The following is an 18,438-nucleotide window of genomic DNA, read 5'->3' on the forward strand; positions in this document are numbered from 1 at the left end:
TCATATGCTTTCAATTCTTAGGCACCAACTATGCCCTTTTTACAATTTGCTGAATTAATACAGCAGGTCACGGCAATTCTGGAGACAGGTATTAATGACAACCTTTTCCTGATGACATGCCTCAGGAAAGCTTCCCAAGTTAGTGAGTGGCAGAGCCAGGATATGAATCCAGGTCTTTAACTAAAACTGTAGTGCTCCTTCCACCACAGGGATTTCACTGGGCCAGTGTGTCCAGAATCTCTTCCTTGTTGGAAATACTAATAATAATGGCTAGGTTTTATTGAACACCTACTACAAGACCAGATACTGTGCTAGGAGTGCTGCATATATTCTCTAATACAGTCTTCATGGCAACCCTGAAACATAATGATGCTGACAGTGAAGATGGTGATGATTTGAAAAAAATAATAATACTAGCTAACATTTATTGAGAGCTTACTTCTACACCAGGCAGATACATATTTTAATTTAGTCTCAGAACAATGCTATGAGGTTGGTCGTATTATGATGCCTGTTTTGCAGAAATCCTGCTTCTCCCCAGGATCCTCTTGGCTGTCTGCTGTTGGGAGCTCTTGACCTCTTGGCACTCAGGCTCTGGGGTTACTCTGCTTTGGTGAAATGACCAGAATCCAAGAGCCCACAAATCTAAGCAAGCTGTGTTGGTCAGTTCCTTCCCCAGGAAGGCAGAGCTCCAGGAAGTAGAAACAGAGGCTGCTACTACTCAAAGCAAGGTGGCCTAGAAGCTCTACCCGCCCATCTCTACTTGCTGGAATCCTGCCAAAGTCACCTGCTTCACAGTCTTCCCTGTTCCTCCTGGTAGTCTGTGACTTGTCTCCCCATGACCCACCCCCGTCTCCCACAGCACCTCTTATAATTGTCACATCACACATTAAATCACACATTAAATCTTTTGGTCACAAGCTCTTCAAAGGGTGGGACCTCTCTGCGTGATGCTTCCTAGAGTTCCTTCCATATCAGAGGCTTAATAATGGTTTGTCAATAACATTGACAGTAGTAGTAAAAACTATTATTTACGAAGCATTTACTATATGCCAGGCAGAGGCACGGATTTTCTTATTTCATCCTCACAGAAACCCCGTGAAGTGGAGGATCTGATTAGCTCCATTACATTGTAAAGGAGGAAACTGAGGCTTAAAAGGTTCAAGTAACCTGGCCAAGGTCCCACAGACAGGTGGATATAGGTGGTCCGAGTCTAGAGCCCTCTTTCTCATTGCTATGATGTGATGACAAGATAAAGAAAAGTGAGAGGATTAAGTAAAGACTCCAGGCTTTGGGGGGCATAGTCCAGTTCACCTCAACTTCTCCAGATCCAGGCAGGTACCTTCCCATCCATAGCTGTCAAGCAATTCCCGCCTCCCTTGGTAGGGGCTTCTGCCCATCCCACTTCTACCTAAATAGCAAAGAGCCTCTGAAAAGCCTCCCATGACCCTCACAACTATCTTACCAGGCAGGTGCATTGATTATCCCATTTCACAGATGATAAAACAGGCCCAGAGAAGTTAAATAACTTGCCCGAGATCCTACAGCAGGAAAGGGATAGAACTGTGATTTCAAGCCCAGGCCTGCCTGAGATGATGTACGGATTATAGATGAGAAGGAATTCGTATTTACTGTTTCACCAACCACCCTCAGCTTTGTCCTAAACTTTCCCTCTAGGGACAGCTCTGCTTTGTGGAAGTAGGACGTGGGGACAGGCAGAGATTAGTTCCTGCTGCCCAGCTAATCCATCCCAGCTGTCCAAAGATCTGGGTCAGGCCTTCCTTCCCATCCTCGAGTTCAGTATGACCACTGACCACGATGCAGCCAGGAGAACTCCAGGTAACCCCACATTGCCTGGGATCCCTCAGGGCCAAGGACCTTCAGAAGGTAGGCAGTTGAGGAAGAAGCACTAGCCCTGCCTGGTGGCAGGGGGGCTTGCTTCTTCCAGATCTGGCCAGAGGATGTCAGGGCGACCCCACCTTCCTCCCCATCCCTGGACGTGGGATGGCAGTACCAAGCTAGTCACCCTAAAGCTGAAGACCCACCAGCCCTCTCTCTGACCACTCACCTAACACCCTCCAACCCACAACTCTCGGGCTTGGCTGCCCGGGCAGGTGCAGGAGAACAGTATCTTGTGATGCGGAGGTGGCTGCTGAGGAGAAGGCCTAGAAGATTAATGTTTATCTCCTCCCTTAAGACTCTTACTGGCTAATAGTTACAGTTCCACAACAGCAACAGCACTAAAAATACGGGTGCTCTGGCACCCATATTATCAGTGACTCAGAGTAAGAAGAGAAGAGACGCAGATTCACACTTCCAGCTCCTTGAAGGAGCTGCCCAGGGTCCAGAGGGTCCTAGATAGTCACTTAGTTCGACACTAACTCCAAGGAGCTGAGCCCCATGTTCTGCCCAAGGCCTGTGTCTCCTCTGAACCTCAGGCTGCGTCTTGGTCTTTGCTCTGATCCTTAGTCATGGAGTCTGGCCATTAACACATCAGCTTAGGAGTCAGAGAGCCCCAGACTGAGTCTCAGGGCCGCCATGTTGGGTGAGTTATTAAACCCATCTGAGCCTCATTCATTCACTCAGAAATATTACTGAGGTCTACTATGTGACAGGCACTGTTCCAGACGCTGGGGATATGGCAGTGAACAAAAGAGACAACAATCCCCACTCTCATTGAGCTGATATCCTAGAGGAGCTGGCGGGGGGGGCGGGGGACAGACAGTAACAACTGGATGGTACGTTAGATGTCGTGGTTAAGTGGGATGGAGAAAAATAAAGTAGGGAAGCGGGAGAGTGGACACTTAAAATAGGTGGCCAGGGAACACCTCAGCAAGGAGGTGACGTTTGATTAGAACCCGAAGGAGGTGAGAGAGTGAGCCAGGCACACAGCTTGGGAAAAAGTTTCCTCACTTCTAAAATGGAGGCAGCGATACCCGTGGATTAAATGATGTATTTGGGTAAACGCTCAGCACAGTGCCTGGCACACAGGGAGAGCCTCCTTTCCAAGGGCCCAGTGATAAGATGGATGAGACCTCCCAGGCTGGGCTTGTGCCCATGGCCATCACCAGAGACACGAGAGAGTTGGGCCCACTCTCCCTCAGCCTGGGCAGTCCACGGCACAGCAACTGAGCCCCCCGACCTGGCTCCATCACAGCCTCCTGTTTGGGGGTGGCCCACCTGTGTCTAGAGCCTACAGGGGAAGGTTAACAACAGGGGCTCATCAGACAGAGGACAGCCCAGGAAATGCCGCTGCCCATGAGATCCCTGGTCTTCCTCGGCCTCAGCCTTGCTGGCTGTGGTGCCCTGCCATCCCGAAGCTCTGCTCAATGAGCCGTGTGGTTTCTGCTTACCACGCTCTCCCTGACTCCTTACTCCTCGCACAGCCAGCCAGCACCCCACCTCTCCAGCTGTTGTCTCTTGTCCCTTTCCCCCCTCACTTCCGGTCCTGTTGTCCCCTCCAGGGCTGCTCCATGTCTGGGAAAAAGCAAAGGGCTCCACCCTAGCAGCAGTTGTGTTTGAGGAACAAGTAAGGTTTGCAGAGCATCTTTCCAGATGCAACGTCTGTCCTGTAAACTCGCATCCCCAGCCCCAAAAGGGGTAAGGCCACTGAACTGGCCTGGTCCACAGTGGTAGGTCCAAGTCCTGGCTTGGCATCCCAAGGCGATAACACATCAGCCGGTGCTCTTGTCACAAAGGCAGCCTTCTCCCTTGAGACCCCCCTCCTTCCAGTGACCACTGAGCTTGCCGTTCCTAGGGAACAGCCCAGACCTTCCAAGGCTGACCCTCTTCCCACCCACCTTTCAACTGGGCTCATCCCCACCCCCTCACATGGCCCAGCCCCCCCTTCCTGTTTGACAACGGCCACTTCCCGCTTTTGCACAGGGCCACTTCCTGCCTGCCTGTGCGCTACTGCCATGGAGAGACCCACCCCTGCCGGCCTTCAGCCCAGCTCCAACCATAGCCCTCTGCAAGGATTTCCCCTCAAGAGCAGAGGTGGCAACAGGAGCAGAAAGCAGAAGCGGCCGTTACCAAGATCCCGCTTCAGGCTTTCCTAACAGCCCACCCAGGGCAGAGCCAGGCCCTGGAACACAAGGATCCCTGGAGGCCTCACCTCTCCCGCTTTCTGCCCAAGCGCTCCAAGACTTGGTTCAGGGCACCACAAAGGCCGAATACCCTTGACAAGAAGGGCAGCAAGGAGTGACCAGATGCAGAAAAGAGGAAGCAGACAGTGAGGAGACGGTGCGTGGCAAAGGCGGGGGCAGAGCCCTAGAAACACGTCTCCCTTAGGACCCCAGGGGAGATGCCCACTCCAAATTCACTTTCCTTCCCCAACAGGATCGGGGCCCAGGGAGGGCCGTCCAGATTCTCCACAGCCCTGCAGAGACACGCTGGCTGATTTAGTGACATTTCTCTAAAACCACGAACGCCAGCACCAGCTTCAACTAAGATCCTACTGCCATCTAAACATACAACCCACTGTAAGTGGGAAAGGACACAGAGCCCTGCTCTGGCTATGGGGACTCTCCCCAAGTTCCAACCTCAATGACACCCTTGACTTTTCAAAGGGTATTTCAAAGGTCTGTGCCTGTGGCCCCAACATGGATTAGGAAAAGCTTCCCAGAGCCTATCGAGTTCAGATGTTCGATGTGGGTCTCTCCTCTTGTTGCTCTTCCAAGTGCCCCCCTCCAGGCCCCCCGGAGATATCGCTCCGAGGAGTATAAACAAGGGCAGCATAGGGATTTGGTGTCATAATCCACATTCCCCAGCTGCTTATAAACAGCCCCTGGCCTTGGGCACTGACTAGTGGGAATCCCAAGCCACAGTCTCATTGACCTTACCCTGACATTGTGATGCCACATCCCTTCCTCTTTGAATCTCACTCTAAAGGTGCAAAGTCCCCAGTTAAGAGCAAAGTCCGTGTATCATGTAAGAGCAGGGGCCACAGCTTCTAACTCCTTCACACCCATACACCCGGGGACTAGCTGAGGGCTGTGAATACAGTGAGATGGAGCCTGAAATGTGCCCACGTGAACCCCTGGGGCTCTGTCCTTTAACCTCGTGTCCCCCCGCTTCTCTTCAGTCCTAACTCAGAGCAGTTTTAACTGGGTGACACAAAGACCTGAGCCCTACTTTGGTCTCTGAACATTAAGACAAGAGAAGCTTTAACTAAGGAGGAAAAGGAGGGAGGCATCAAGAAGTGCCCCGTAGTGAAAGTCTCCCAAACCAGCTTGGACAGGGAAAATCCCCATGGGGTCACTAGCAAGCCCCAAGAAGGCAAGGCTCTGCCTCTGGACACTCTCAAGGGCCAGAACAGGGTCAGCTGCCGAGTACTCCATGCCCCTGGCAGGACTCTGGGTGCCTGCAGCCTTTGCCCACTGTTTTGGTGACATTTCCTTCATGGTAACCAGCCCCAAGTAAAACATCCCAGGAAGCAGCCCCTAAAAATAGCTCCTCCCAGGGCAGCAGCAAGCAGGGGGGAGGGGAAAGAGAGGGAGGAGAAAAGAGGGGAGCAGATGGGAAGCTGCTGCTGCTGATAGAGTCCAGGAAGTAGAGGTGGTGTTGGGGGGAAGTGGCTGGAAATATCCCCATCATAGAGCGGTCTCTACCCACAGAGGTGGTTACAGATGACAGCAAGACCTAGCAGAAAGGAGGGATTTGCTCCACTGGGCTTAGAGCTCTGGGCCTAGATGGAGAGGTATGGGGGTGATATATCAGGATTTATCACAGGAACAAACTATCCAGAATATGTATTTTAAAGGGAAGAGTCAAAGGGTAAGTGAAGTCCATACTGCTTAAGGATGCTGGGATCTGAGCACTGGCAAAATCACTGGCATGCCTACATATCAAAACAAACCAATCTTTTGTGTCTTGGTTTCCCCACTGGCTGTGGGACAGAGCTGGCTGGCCAGGGGCAGAAGACAAAGGGCGTCTGCCGAGAGGCCCTCAGAAGGTGCAAAGTGCCCATTTCTTCCTGTCACCACCCTTTTGGCACCCATGGGATCAGGCCCATGTCAGCCCGCCAAGGCTGTCCAGAGAGCAGCAAGCACAGAGATGGGGCAGAAGCCTGTCACGCCCACTCCTCCCCTTCCCCGTCTCCAGCCTCAGCAGAGAATGGGGTCAGCCACTCACCTCTAGGGTTTCAGCACAGCCTCAAAGCTTGGAGCACAGCTCCTAACAAGGGACCAGAGCAAGCAGCAGGAAGAAGCAAGCAGCAGGGCTTCCCCTACTGCCACCTTGGATGGGGGGCCACCTTCCAACCTCCATCTCCACCCTATGATGCCAGCACCCCAAGTCACTCTGGGAAGGGGTGGGAGGGCAGGGAGGCAGGCCAGTGTTGTGCGAGCTAAGTCACACAGCTCAAAGCATGACTGTGTGATGAAACTGGCCCTTAGCACAAAGAAGGGGCCTCCAGGCTGCTTCCTCATCTACCCAGGGGGAAGGGTCAGAGGAGCTCCTTCACTTATATACAGGATGCCCATCTCTCTGTCAACAGAAATTGCTCTGTTTTCTCCTCAGGAGGAAAGCACGGGTTTGGATCTAATATCTAATCTCCTTAAATGCTTCCTAAAGTCCCAGAGTCCCCGCGTTCCCATGCTGCATAGATTTCTCTTTCTTCTGCCCCGCCCTCATTGCTGTATCACCCTCCTCTCTCTTCATCCTTAACAGGAAAGTCTCACTTGGAAATACCACAGGGGACACAAATGTCATGGGGGCTACTCGGGCCAACACTAAGGGGTGGAGACTTTGAGCTGGCACCACCCAGGGGGATCCTATTTCACTCCTCAGGGCCAGCTGGACCCAGAAAGGAACAGCCTTTGCCCTTCTGGTGGCCAACATGCCACAACTCCAGCCACTCAGCTTGCCACAGCCTTGGACACGAACCGACACCCCAATCTGGGGGCTCAGAAGCAGGCCTCTAATCACAGAACAGCCCATGTACACAGATGGCCACATACCGGCCAAGACACCACCTGGAGAAGGCTGGGCTAAGGTGTGTCTGGTAAATCTCAGAGAGCATGGCAACAGCAACTGTCACAGCTGTCGCTGATTTTAGACAGCATTTCTTAAAAGTGTGGCTCAGGGTCTACCTGCATGAAATTCACTAAGGCACTTGTTAAAAATGTAGATTCTGAGGCTATGCCCCAGACCTCCTGAAGCAGAATCTCTGTGGATAGAGCCCAGGAATGTGCATTTTTAACCAGTCTTCAAGGTGATCCTCTTGTACACTAAAATTGAAAATTGCTGCTTAGAGGAAGTCCCAACATTGCCCTATAAGGCCGTTTATGACACGGAAGGAAGATGATAAGCTGCACTGTCTTCCTATATCTCCCACCTGCTTTACTCTCCAAGCACAGGTCTTTAACCTCATCTGTCCTCCCCTACAGCCGTGTCAAGGCCTACAGCCTGGCTCCATGGATGAGAAAGGGGGAACCCAAGCCAGCACCAGGGTACAAGGGATCCAGCAACTTGGCTATGAGTTTCCTGAGCGCCAAAGCCAAAAGGCAACCAGGCTGGTTACACAGTCCATTCACTCAACAAGTATAGGAGGCTCAATATGTATCAGGCACTTTGCTGTATCAATATGTATCCGGCCCCGCCCACACCAAAGTAAAAGAAACAGATATGGCTCCTACCTTTACCCTCCCAGGTCCTGAGGAAGGGGAAAGCTTTTGCTTACATTTAGCTTCAATAGAAATTTCTTCACATGGGGTATACAGATTAAATAAATAAATAAACAAAGCAAGTGCTGTAACAGATTTCATAATATTGTTACCAATAGCACCTCTTAGTAAGGCTAAGTATCCCATCATAGTGAAAGCAATTGGAATTCAGATAAATGGTCCAAATAGAGAAGTTTCTTATGACATGAACTGCTCCAAAGATAAATCCTAAACTATGTAGAGAAAAGAAAGGACCATTTGCCCTTCAACTGTAGCAACATGGGAAATGCTTTGGATATAAGCAAGAGAGTGGGATATAAAATGTTATGCTCCATGAGGTGAAAATCTATATGCATATGAATAAAGATAAGAAGAGAATATGAAGATTTAAAAATAAAAAAAGACATAAGGGCTCAGGCTTCTGGGGGAGGGGGTGCTCTTAAATCTTAAAATAACGACTTATCATTGCCATCACCTGGCCCACTAGCTCTGCATCCAAGCCTATTTTAAATGCCTCCTGCAGCCTAGCCGAGAGCTAAGCTTGGAACCACTGGCTCCCTTAAGAGCCCCAACTCTACACCTACTGCTGTTCCAAGGCAAATGGAGTGACGTTATGTGACTTCAAGTGACTCTACGTAGACAGGCCCGCAGACAACAACAGCGCTCAAGGCTCAGCCACGTGAACTCCCTACCTTGTCCCACAGCCACCACACCACCGTGGGCCCCCGAGGCCACCATGACAAGAAACAACAGAGCAAAAGAAGGATTCCCATCCAGAGCTGACCCCCCAGAAGACCAGGTGATCTCTCCCCATGCCTCCTGGGCTACCTTATCATGGATGCCAAGGAGTACCAGCCCGATACGCTCTTTTTCACTTGGCAGCACAGAGGATCACAAACAAGAAAGATAACAGGCAGAGAGACTCAGCAAACACAGCAAGCTCCTTCAGACCCTCGTGGATGACCCTGGTGGGCCCACCACATTCCCAGACACAGAAATCCAACACCTGTGGAGCCCCAGACAGACAGACAGCGATGAGTGAAACCCAGCCCCAGCCGCTGCACCTTTATAAAATATACAGCGTAAACTGAGAGGCTGCAGGGAAGCCACGGCCTTCACTCCCTAACCCCATGGGCACCAGCCTAGTGGGCACTGGCCCAACCCTCCCCAGGAGCTCACACCCCCCACGCCCACACCTACAGCACAGCCCCTGGATGGCTCCCTCCATCTCCAAGACAACACCCTCCCACTCTCAACCTCCAAACAGTACGGGCACTTACATATTCCTGAACTCTCTTGTTGGCATCTGTGCCTATCAGCCAGGACCAGGCCTCTGTCCCAGAGTTAACCTGGCACACAGGCCACGCAGCAGAGCCCCAGTTTTGGCATAACCATCTTGAGAGAGGGGGAGTTGCTGCCTAAAGCATATGATCTTACACAGAATCTTCTTGAGAGGAGAAAAAAAATCAAAGAGAAATGAAACCTCATCCCATTTGGGCAGGGAAAGAAAGATATCAGCTGGGAAAGATGGGACAAGGTTGAAAGAAGGTGAGGACTGGAAAGGGACATGATCACATCGGTTAGGGAAGTTCAGGTGGGTAGGGAAGGAGTAGAAAATGGTGGCCCAAGGCAGGCAGCTCCACAAAGTCACCACACCAGCTATCCTCATCCCAGAGTTCAGCTCCCAGCTGTCTCTCTCTCTCTCCCTCCCTCACCCCTGGGTCAGAGGACAGTGGTGCGATGAGGAAAGCAAAGCACTGCATCATTAACTGGAGATACCAGACACCAGCCCCATTTCTGATGCACTAGGGCTATGCTGTGTGGGCATGGGGAGGTATCCATTCTCAAACCGTCATCCCTGCCTGCGCCCTGCATCCTTGGCCAGAGGATGTCTGCCAAAGAGTCCAGCCCACCGCATTGTCCCGCCTCCCCATGGAAGGAGGGCATCTGACTGCCCACATATCTCTATGGCAACCATCGCCTCCGACTCAAGGTACCCAGAGAGAAAGAAAACAAACAAATAAGTCAACTTAATAGCCAATGTAGAGGAACAGCAAGAGACAAGGGCTGGGAGGGAGACAGCAAGACAATCCCTGCTTGTGGGGATGGAGAGAGGCCCTCCCAGCCAGGAGGCAGACACAGCCCTGCTAAACAGGTCCCAGAATAATTGACATGACAGAAGCCCACTGTCATTTTATAGCTTCTCCAATGCTTAGGGACATCTATTACACCTCTTACCCCAGAGACGCCCAGATCATTACTAGCCATGGCCCACATCTTCTCCAGGGCATCTGTCCTGGCTCCTAATATATTTATCGCATCCTATTGCCTAGTCTTAATTCCTTTCTATGAGTCTCATAACCTTTGTCTTGGTGCTATACCCTGCAGCTCTCGATGACCTGACCCATCTACATACCTCCATACTCACCACACCTGTTCACAGAGCACTTCACACATTGTTGGGTCTATACCTATCAGATGAGGTGAGTTTGGCAAGCACCCAATACAAGGTGCAGGGAGTGTAGGTTCAAGGTGTGAGAGACAGGGCCTGACCCTCCTGGCCTCAGGTACTTGGAAGGATCTCACAAGTTAGGCCCTCAGGCCAGGGCCTTCACAATTCTCAGATCCCGAGGCCAAGTTGCTTCCACTCCAACCAGGCCATTGATATTTCCAGACCATGAGGCATCCGCCTCCACCCAGGACAGACTGCATCTGCTGTTGCTGCACCACCAACTTTGTAATTTGATCAAAAAAGCAATCAAGTTCATCTGGCAGGATTTGTTCCCGAGAAGCCCTCGCCAGTAGCAGCCTCCCCTGATGTTTACAGATTCCCTTCCCTTGGGAGTCTGTTCTGCCGCCTGCTGGGCAGGGGGAGGCTGGATTTGTCAGAGCTGTTCACTTACTGCATTTTCATCTTAAGTCCCCACTGGGGCACAGGGATTCGGACAGGCCTGGAGTGGTTACCACTGCCCCAAACACAGACTCCAAATGACCCAAATGAAGAGCTAGCCACCCACCACTCCCCATATCCTCCACCTCCATAAAAACCAAACTCCCTTGAGCCTTCACAGACTACTCCTCCCAGCAGCAACCTACATCTCTTACACCTTCATTCTTTTCTACCTGTTCCCCACACAATTCCTTGCCTGGTTTCAAAGTTCACCCACCCTGAAATCCCAACACTTCTCCAAGTGCTAAAACGCACAATCCCCAACTCCTGGAGCATCTTCAGAAGAATCCATAGCCCTTGGAGGCACCCTTGGGAGAGACCAAGATGGGGAATACTCACCCCGGGCAGATAATTTCTTGGTATTGATGATTTTTGCTGCATACTCCTGCGTGGAGGTTTTCTTCACACACCTGCGGACCACAGAGAAAGCACCCCTGGAGGGAGAAGGGGGAAAGAACTGGGAAACGGAGCAAACACACTTCAGGTCTGAGGACAGTGATGCTCCCAGCACTAGACCTTTAGTCAAAATCACACACACACACCAGCATAGTACCCATCACCATCCAACATGGGGCAGAAGGATGTGGCCTCTGCAGGACACTCAACAGATGTGGGTGGAGGACCACCCTACTCCTACACCCACATCTAGTTCTGGGCAAACCACCAGCCCTAACCTCAGGCTGTGCGTCAGGCTGGTGGCAGATGCTTAAAACACACACCTGCTGCATCTCACGGACAGCCCTGCAGTCCTGGCCTAGAGGACCCGGAGAAGGCAAGAGACCCTGCCCTTTTCTCAGCAGGAATAGTTGGGGGTAGGAGGAGAGATTAGAAAGAGGGTATAATCCCCTGAGAGAGAAATCTCCCTCAACCATGGGGGAAGGTGAGGAAAGTGAGGCTCAAATCCCCCTCACCCGGCTTCATCCCACTGCATCCTGCCTCAACCGACAGCAGGGAAAGAGAGGATCCAGTTGTGGGTCTCAGACATCAACAGCTCCCCTTCCCCATGATATTTCCCTCTACGTCCGCGCGCCCCCCACCCCCCGCCCAGTCCCCCACGGGAGCTTCCACTCTCCAGCTCTGGAAACATCTAGGGGGGCGGGCAGGGCGGGGGCTGCAGTGGCCGGGCTCGCCGCCGCGGGTGGGGGTGGGGGGGCTGGGGCTGCTGCAGCGGCCTGCTCAGTGCGGAGGGGAGGGGGATGCTGCGGCTGAGGCGCGCGGCTCCCGGGACCGCTGCAGGGATGGGGGGAGGGGACGGGGGTGCTGCAGCACTGCCCAGCAGTGGGGCTGGGTTCCTGGAAGCTGCACTAGCCGGGGGCGGGGCCGGGTACCAAACATCCCCCCACACCCGGGCACCGCAGCGGGGTTGGAGCTACAGGGCCGGGGAGGGTCCTGAGTGCCAGGCGCATGGGACATAGGACGGGATGCTGAATGAGCTCCTGAACTGAGTGGGAGGGGGGGAGCGAGCAGGTGGGGTCGGGATGGGGGGCGCCTGAAGGCTGCAGGAGGGGCGGGGCTGGGGGCGCCCAGGAGCGCTCCAGGGGCTGCAGTCCCCGCGGCAGCGCGGGGTGCAGCAGCCCGGGCAGCTGCTGCAGGGCGCGGAGGGCGCTGCGGGGCAGGGAGCTGGGGGCGACGGGGCCCCCGGAGGCGGCTGGCGGGAAAGGCTGGGGGTGGGGCGGGCCGAGGGGGCGCTGGAGCGGCTGGTGCAGGGCCGGGGGGCGGGGCGAGGAGCCGCATAGCGCCCGGGCGGCTGGGGCAGGGTGGGGGGCCCCGGCGGGCGGCGGGCGAGCCGTACTTGCCGAGCTCCTCGAAGAGCTGGTAGTCGTCGGTGAAGCGGGTGCAGGTGGCGGTGGTGGCCATGCTGGCGGGCGGGCGGACGCGGCGGTGCAGCCCGCGCCGACGTCGGTGCACAGTCACCGCCAACCGGCCGAGGGAGCAAGAGGAGGAGACGGGGCTGAGCCCGGCAGCACCGCGAGACTTTACCGGGGAGAGCGAGGGAGGGAGGGACACCCCCGCGCCGCCTGTCCGCCCCGCCCCGCCCCCAGCCCCGCCGGCCCCCCCGGCCCGGCCCCCGGCCCGCCCCCGGGGAGGGGCCTCCCGCCGCCGGCCCCGCCCCACCCAAGGGAGCCGCCTGGGCTGGGTCGAGCGCGCGGGGGAGCGAAGGGGAGGTGGGGGGTGGTCTCAGCCCCGGGCCGCCAGGAGGGAGCTGAAAGGTTCGCGACCTGTGGGCTTGTCTCAGGGCGGACCCTACAGGTGCTCAGAACGTGCGTGCGAGTGTGTGTGTGTGTTGGGAGTGTGTAGGGGTCTGGACCACCGAGTTTTCTGGTGAAGCTCCACACTCGAGTCCGGCGCACACGATGTGGAGAGAGGGCCAAGGTCAAAAAGCCCGTGTCACACTGCACACTCGGGAGACGCCCCCAGTCTGTGCAGAGCCAGCTCTCAGCAGCCTTCCCTCGGGAAGCTGACAGTCTAGACTTGTGTAAGCATCAGGGCCGTTATTAGATAAAACCCTTCAGGCACGGTTTGTTCAGGGAGACCAGGCCAGGGCGAAGGATGCAGGTGGAACTCTGCCTTCCTGCACTCCAACCTTAGAGATGAGAGAATGTTCTCTCTCCGGCCAGCTAAGAAAGGGATGAAATGGGAACCATTTAGAAAAGGCTTTGTGCGGTGTGGGCTAGTAGAGCAAGTGGAAGGAAGAAAAAAATAGCCCCATTTTCTCTCAGGCACCCTTTATTTTATGTTATGGCACTCATCACATTGTGTAATGATATGTTTACTGGTATGAGAGGCAGTAGAGCAAGAGCATGGCAGTCTTAAGAGTGAGCTCGGGGTCAGACTGCCTGACTTGGATTTCTGGGCAACTCACTGACCAGCTGTGTGACATCCGGCAAGTCACTTAGTTTGTCTGTGCTTCAGTTACCTTATCTGAAAACTGGGAAGAGTAATAGTAACTAACTACCTCACAGAGTTTTGATTATTAAATGGACTAAATCACTTAAAGTACTTAGAACAGTACCTGGTACCTAAGTAGAAGAGTGTTAGCTATCTGTTTAATGTTTGCCTTCCCACTAAATTGTTAACAGGGCAGGGCTTCTGCCTCCTTTGTTCGCTACTCTTTACTCAGCCCCAGACACTTAGTAAATATTTGTGGAATGAAGGGACTCCTTGGGGCCCTGGCTCCTGTCTCCACTGTTAGAGGATGGTAGGACGGAGGCACACAACTGTCTCGGCGGAGGAGAAACAGGCCGGGCAGGTTCCTGACCTGCCCGGGCAGCTGTACCCCAAGTCAGAGGCCAGCCCCTACTGGGCAGGGCGGAGTTCAGCCAACTGCTGCAGCTCAGTCTTGATTACAGCAGGACGCCCACTGGGAGTTGGGCCTCCATTGTCAGCAGGCTGGCTCGCCCGGAGAAGGCAGCTGAGACGCTGAGAGGCGTCCCAGCCTCCCAGACCACCTCCCTGAGGGGGTGGGTGGAGCAAAGCTCCCAGGGAGGGCTCCTCTCCTTTCCTTAGCCAACAGCCCTTGGAGCTGGTTTGAGAACCAGACTGCCCAGTGGGGGTGATTAAGGGAATAGGAGAGGAAAAGCATTAATAGATTGCCTGGGAGGAGGGCAGAGGGCAGAAGGGAAGGGTTGAGGTGACAGAATATCATGCCCCACCCCTCCTCAGGGCAACAGGAAGTAAGGCGCTGAGGAGTAAGGCCACTTCCTATCTCGAAGCACCGGGGTAACGAGCCTGGTTCCAAGTCCCAGTGTGGGGCAGGGCAATGAGATTGTATACACGTGGATGACAGTAAATCATCCACCTTAAAGGCAGAAGTGACGGCTAGCCTGCACTCTAGTAACAAGGCTTGCATATTAATCATCAGTGTGCCACTCCTGAGCCCTCAAGGCCACTTGGTTCCCGACCTCCAGATGCTGGAACTTTATATTCATTAATGTAAGGTGGAGTGAGAAGATGGAGAGATGTCAGAACAAGCACAGACCAGGGCTGCCATGGAGGCCCCTAAGGTATCCCAAGGGAAAACAGAAAAACGGGACGACAAACCTGACCTGTTCCCGGCAGAGGGTGAGGGTTCTACTACCTCATTTCTTCCTCCCTCCCTCACTATTCTCAACAGCCTCCCTGACGTGGCCGTAGTGGCCACTGGAGCCTACAGACACCTTTGTGTGCACACACAAACACACCCCGGCACACACACTCCTTGATCCCCATTGCTGTAGCACCCGTACAAGCTCCAGCTACCCCATGGCAATTAGAGTGAAGATACATATAAATAATAACGAGTTTGCCAGCTCCCTGCTCATCAGTATCTATGGCAACCTCATGGGGTCCAAGAGTGGCTATGTTCCATTGCAGCCGGTCCCCTGGGCAGCACCAGCACTCAGGCCATGCCCACAGAGCAGGGAAAGGATTTACACAGGAAATGGATTTCCTGATAATCACCAGAGGAGCCCCACTAGGCGAACCCTCCGTCATTCTGCTGATCTTTCTCTTTGGAGTCTCTGAAAATTACACCATGGGACTTCTCCTTGAATGAGAGAAACTTCCCTCCCTAATTTTGGAATGCAATTTTAGAGTATAAAGTTACTTACTCTTCAGAGTTGAGGAAAATGGGGCAGTTGAAAGTGAGGCTTTCTTTTTATTGAAGTATAGTTGACACAATGTTATGTTAGTTTCAGGTGTACAGCAAAGTGATTCAGTTATATATTTGTATATATTTTCAGATTATTTTCCATTATAGGTTATTACAAGATATTGAATATAGTTCCCTGTGCTATGCAATAAATCCTTGTTGCTTATCTATTTTATGTATCATAGTTTGTATCTGTTAATCCCATCCTCCTAATTTACCCCTTCCCCTCTCCTTTTCCCCTTTGGTAACCATAAGTTTGTTTTCTATGTCTGTGAGTCTGTTTCTGTTTTGTCAATAAATTCATTTGTATTATTTTTTAGATTCCACATATAAGTGATACCATATGATATTTATCTTTGTCTGACTTGCTTCACTTAGTATGATAATCTCTAGGTCCATCCATGTTGCTGCAAATGGCACTATTTCATTCTTTTTTAAGACTGAATAATATTGCATTATATATATATACCACATCTTCTTAAACCAACCCTTTGTTGATGGGCATGAAAGTGAGGTATTTAAATGCAAGAGGGATGACACTCTTGGAAACAAAGAATAGGTACCTGCTTGTTATGGGATGTTGTAAAATAAATTTGAAGAGAATTCAGTCTTGTACTGCAAGGGGTTTTTAAATCCATACGTTAAATCCACAGAACCCTATGGGTTACATGGTCAAGCCCCAGCAGCTGCTTAATGTACTGGGGTTCCACATAAGATTTTGTTGAAAAAAAAGAGTCCCTGGCTAAAAAAAGTCCCTGAAAGAAGTTTGAAACCCACTGGATAAGAGGCTTCTGAGGTCCCCTCCAACTCTAGGATTATATGACTAGTTTTGGAGAATTAGGGGTGATGAGGTCAATGGCCTTTCTCCAAGGACTCAGAAAATTTTTTGTTGTGAGGCATTTGAAACTAGTGAGAAGATACGATAATGAGGAAAAGAAACAATGAGAAAGACAAATGAAAACATTTAAATAAGCAATCCCCAAACTAGGAGGGGTTAAGGGATGCCCCTGTCTCCCCTGCATGACACTTCAAATCACAACCACGCACAGAAAAGCTGATATGCCCCACCCCCAAAGAGAACTACTCCCAACCAAGCCATTGTCTTTGGTGGGAGTATTTTCCCATCCCTCCTGTGTCTAAGAGCTTGAAAAAAGGGTTAAGAACCACGAATTAAATCAATGACCGCGGTATTTCTTAAAAGAGAAGCTGAGGAATTTTAAGTGAGGGGCTCAACTCCTACTGGGCATAGGGGATGAGATTTTGGGGAGACAGGCTGAGAATATTTGGAGTGAGAACTAAAGCATTTGGTGTGAGAAAACGAGGTGTTTGTAATAGGGTCTGAGATGCAGGGAATGAGCTGAGCTCAGAATTTCAGGTGTGTTGTAGGAATGAGTTTCAGGTGAGTTGTGAGAAGCCAAAATGATTGGAATGAGGAGCTGAGGGGCTGGCAGGGAGGAACTCCCTTCCATTTTGCAGCTAGAGGGCTGGTTCTGAAGGGCAGACTGATTCCTGCCTTCTGACCCTGCAAATCCAGGTCAGGGCTCCCTCAGCCTCTCGGCCCCTCCACCATTCCCCTATAGACTGTGTGCCCCTTGAAGACAGAGGGTACCAGCTCTTTCTTTCTTGTATCCTCAACACCTAACACAGAGCCTGGCATATAGTAGGTGCTCAGTAGGTATTTGTGGAATGCACGAAGTATTGGGGCAAGGGGTTGAGTTATTTGGGATGAAGAGGGAGCATTGATGGAGAGGTGACAGAGCTGTCATCAGAGGTAAAAGGGAGGAGCTGAGGTGAGGTGCATGTCCTGCACCAGCGGGCATGGCCTGGGCATGAACAGCAGCATGTGGGGCCCCCTGGTGGGCAGACCTGAGGTGCACAGGGCGCTTAGAGGGAGAGACAGGAAAGGCAGAGAAGATAATAAAAATCACAATTGTAGCTAACATTTAGGGAGAGCTTGCTACACGCAGGGTGCAGGCACTAAGCACTCAACATAAGCTATTTCATTTAACTCTCATCACCATCCTGTGTGTGTAGGAACCATCAGCTCCATTTTACGGAAGAGGAAACTAAGTTTAGAAAGGTAAAGCAGCTTGCCTAAGGGCAAATAGCTACTCTGTGGTAGAGCTGGGATAATGTGATTGAAGGGAAATGAATAGAAAGAGATGTGGGGGAGTAAATGGCATGGGGGTTCAATTCGGTTGTGCTCATACCACCAATAGGATCTAGATTGGAATCTTAAACCCAACTCACATTTATCCCAGTGCATCCCTAGTCCTGAATCCAGGGACTAGCTCAGAGGGGACGCTCATCCATTCATTCATTTCTTCATTTTATTAAGCACCTACTCTGTTTCAGTCACTTGGGAAATAGAAGACAACAATATGACAAAGTTCCTGCCCTTGGGGAACTTACATTCTTGTAGGCAGGTGATGAAACTAGAAATAGGTCATTTTAGACTGGAGTAAGTTCTACAGAGAAAATAAAGCAATGAGGCAGAGAGCGAGGAATGGGGAGGGAATAGAGAACCACTTTAGCTGAAGTTCTCAGACCTAGCTGCCCTCACAAAGTGACTTTTAAGGGAGACCTAAATGATGGTAAAGAGGTGGTCATTTGGAACATATGTATATGTATAACTGATTCACTTTGTTATAAAGCAGAAATTAACACACCATTGTAAAGCAATTATACTCCAATAAAGATGTTAAAAAAAAAAAGAGGTGGTCATTAGAAGATCTGGGACAAGAGCATTCCTCAGAGAAGGAAGAGCAGCAACAGCCTGAGATCAAAATACCTGAGGGGTGGAAAGAATGCTGATGTGGTGGGAGCAGAGTGGGCAAGTGGGGAAGCAGGAGGAGGATAGGACCTAGAGCCCTAATAAACTCCACTGTCCTGGTACAACCACCCTAGTGCTTCCTCCACAAGGGCAGGCTGCCTCTGTCCTCACAGAGGCACAAGACTGGAAACCCCAGCCCAATGTGAGAAGATACCTTGATCAAGGGCAGACACAAATCTGGGCCTGAAGCTAGAAATGATGCTGTTCCTTGGATACCATAAAGAAGGGTGGTGGAGATGGGCACAGGATGAACTCTCAGCACTCTAGGGGCTCTGGGGTGGTGTGCAGAGGGATCCTTGCAGAAATAGCCAATGTTGTTCGTTGCTCTGCTTGTTACAAAGCCAATTTACTGACACTGAGT

At 51.9% G+C, this 18,438-nt stretch overlaps 1 protein-coding gene across 30 annotated transcripts in view; it reads right to left on the reverse strand.

Moving 5' to 3' along the window:
- Positions 1 to 12,523, reverse strand: part of CAMK2G (calcium/calmodulin dependent protein kinase II gamma) — a gene marked incomplete at its 5' end in the record, with an annotated part of 53,736 nt that extends 41,213 nt beyond the window's left edge. For 28 of the 30 annotated variants that reach the window (XM_079719018.1, XM_079719016.1, XM_079719020.1 and 25 more), the window contains 2 exons: positions 10,954 to 11,048; positions 12,407 to 12,523. In XM_079719018.1, coding sequence (XP_079575144.1) covers positions 10,954 to 11,048; positions 12,407 to 12,471 — 160 coding nt within the window. The remainder of the gene's footprint in view (positions 1 to 10,953; positions 11,049 to 12,406) is intronic. The other 2 variants (XM_079719011.1, XM_079719026.1) reach the window with 1 other exon arrangement.
- Between the last annotated feature and the right edge of the window lie 5,915 nt (positions 12,524 to 18,438).

The sequence above is a fragment of the Hyperoodon ampullatus genome, assembly GCF_949752795.1.
Source record: "Hyperoodon ampullatus genome assembly, chromosome: 1".
Taxonomy (NCBI): Eukaryota; Metazoa; Chordata; class Mammalia; order Artiodactyla; family Ziphiidae; genus Hyperoodon; species Hyperoodon ampullatus.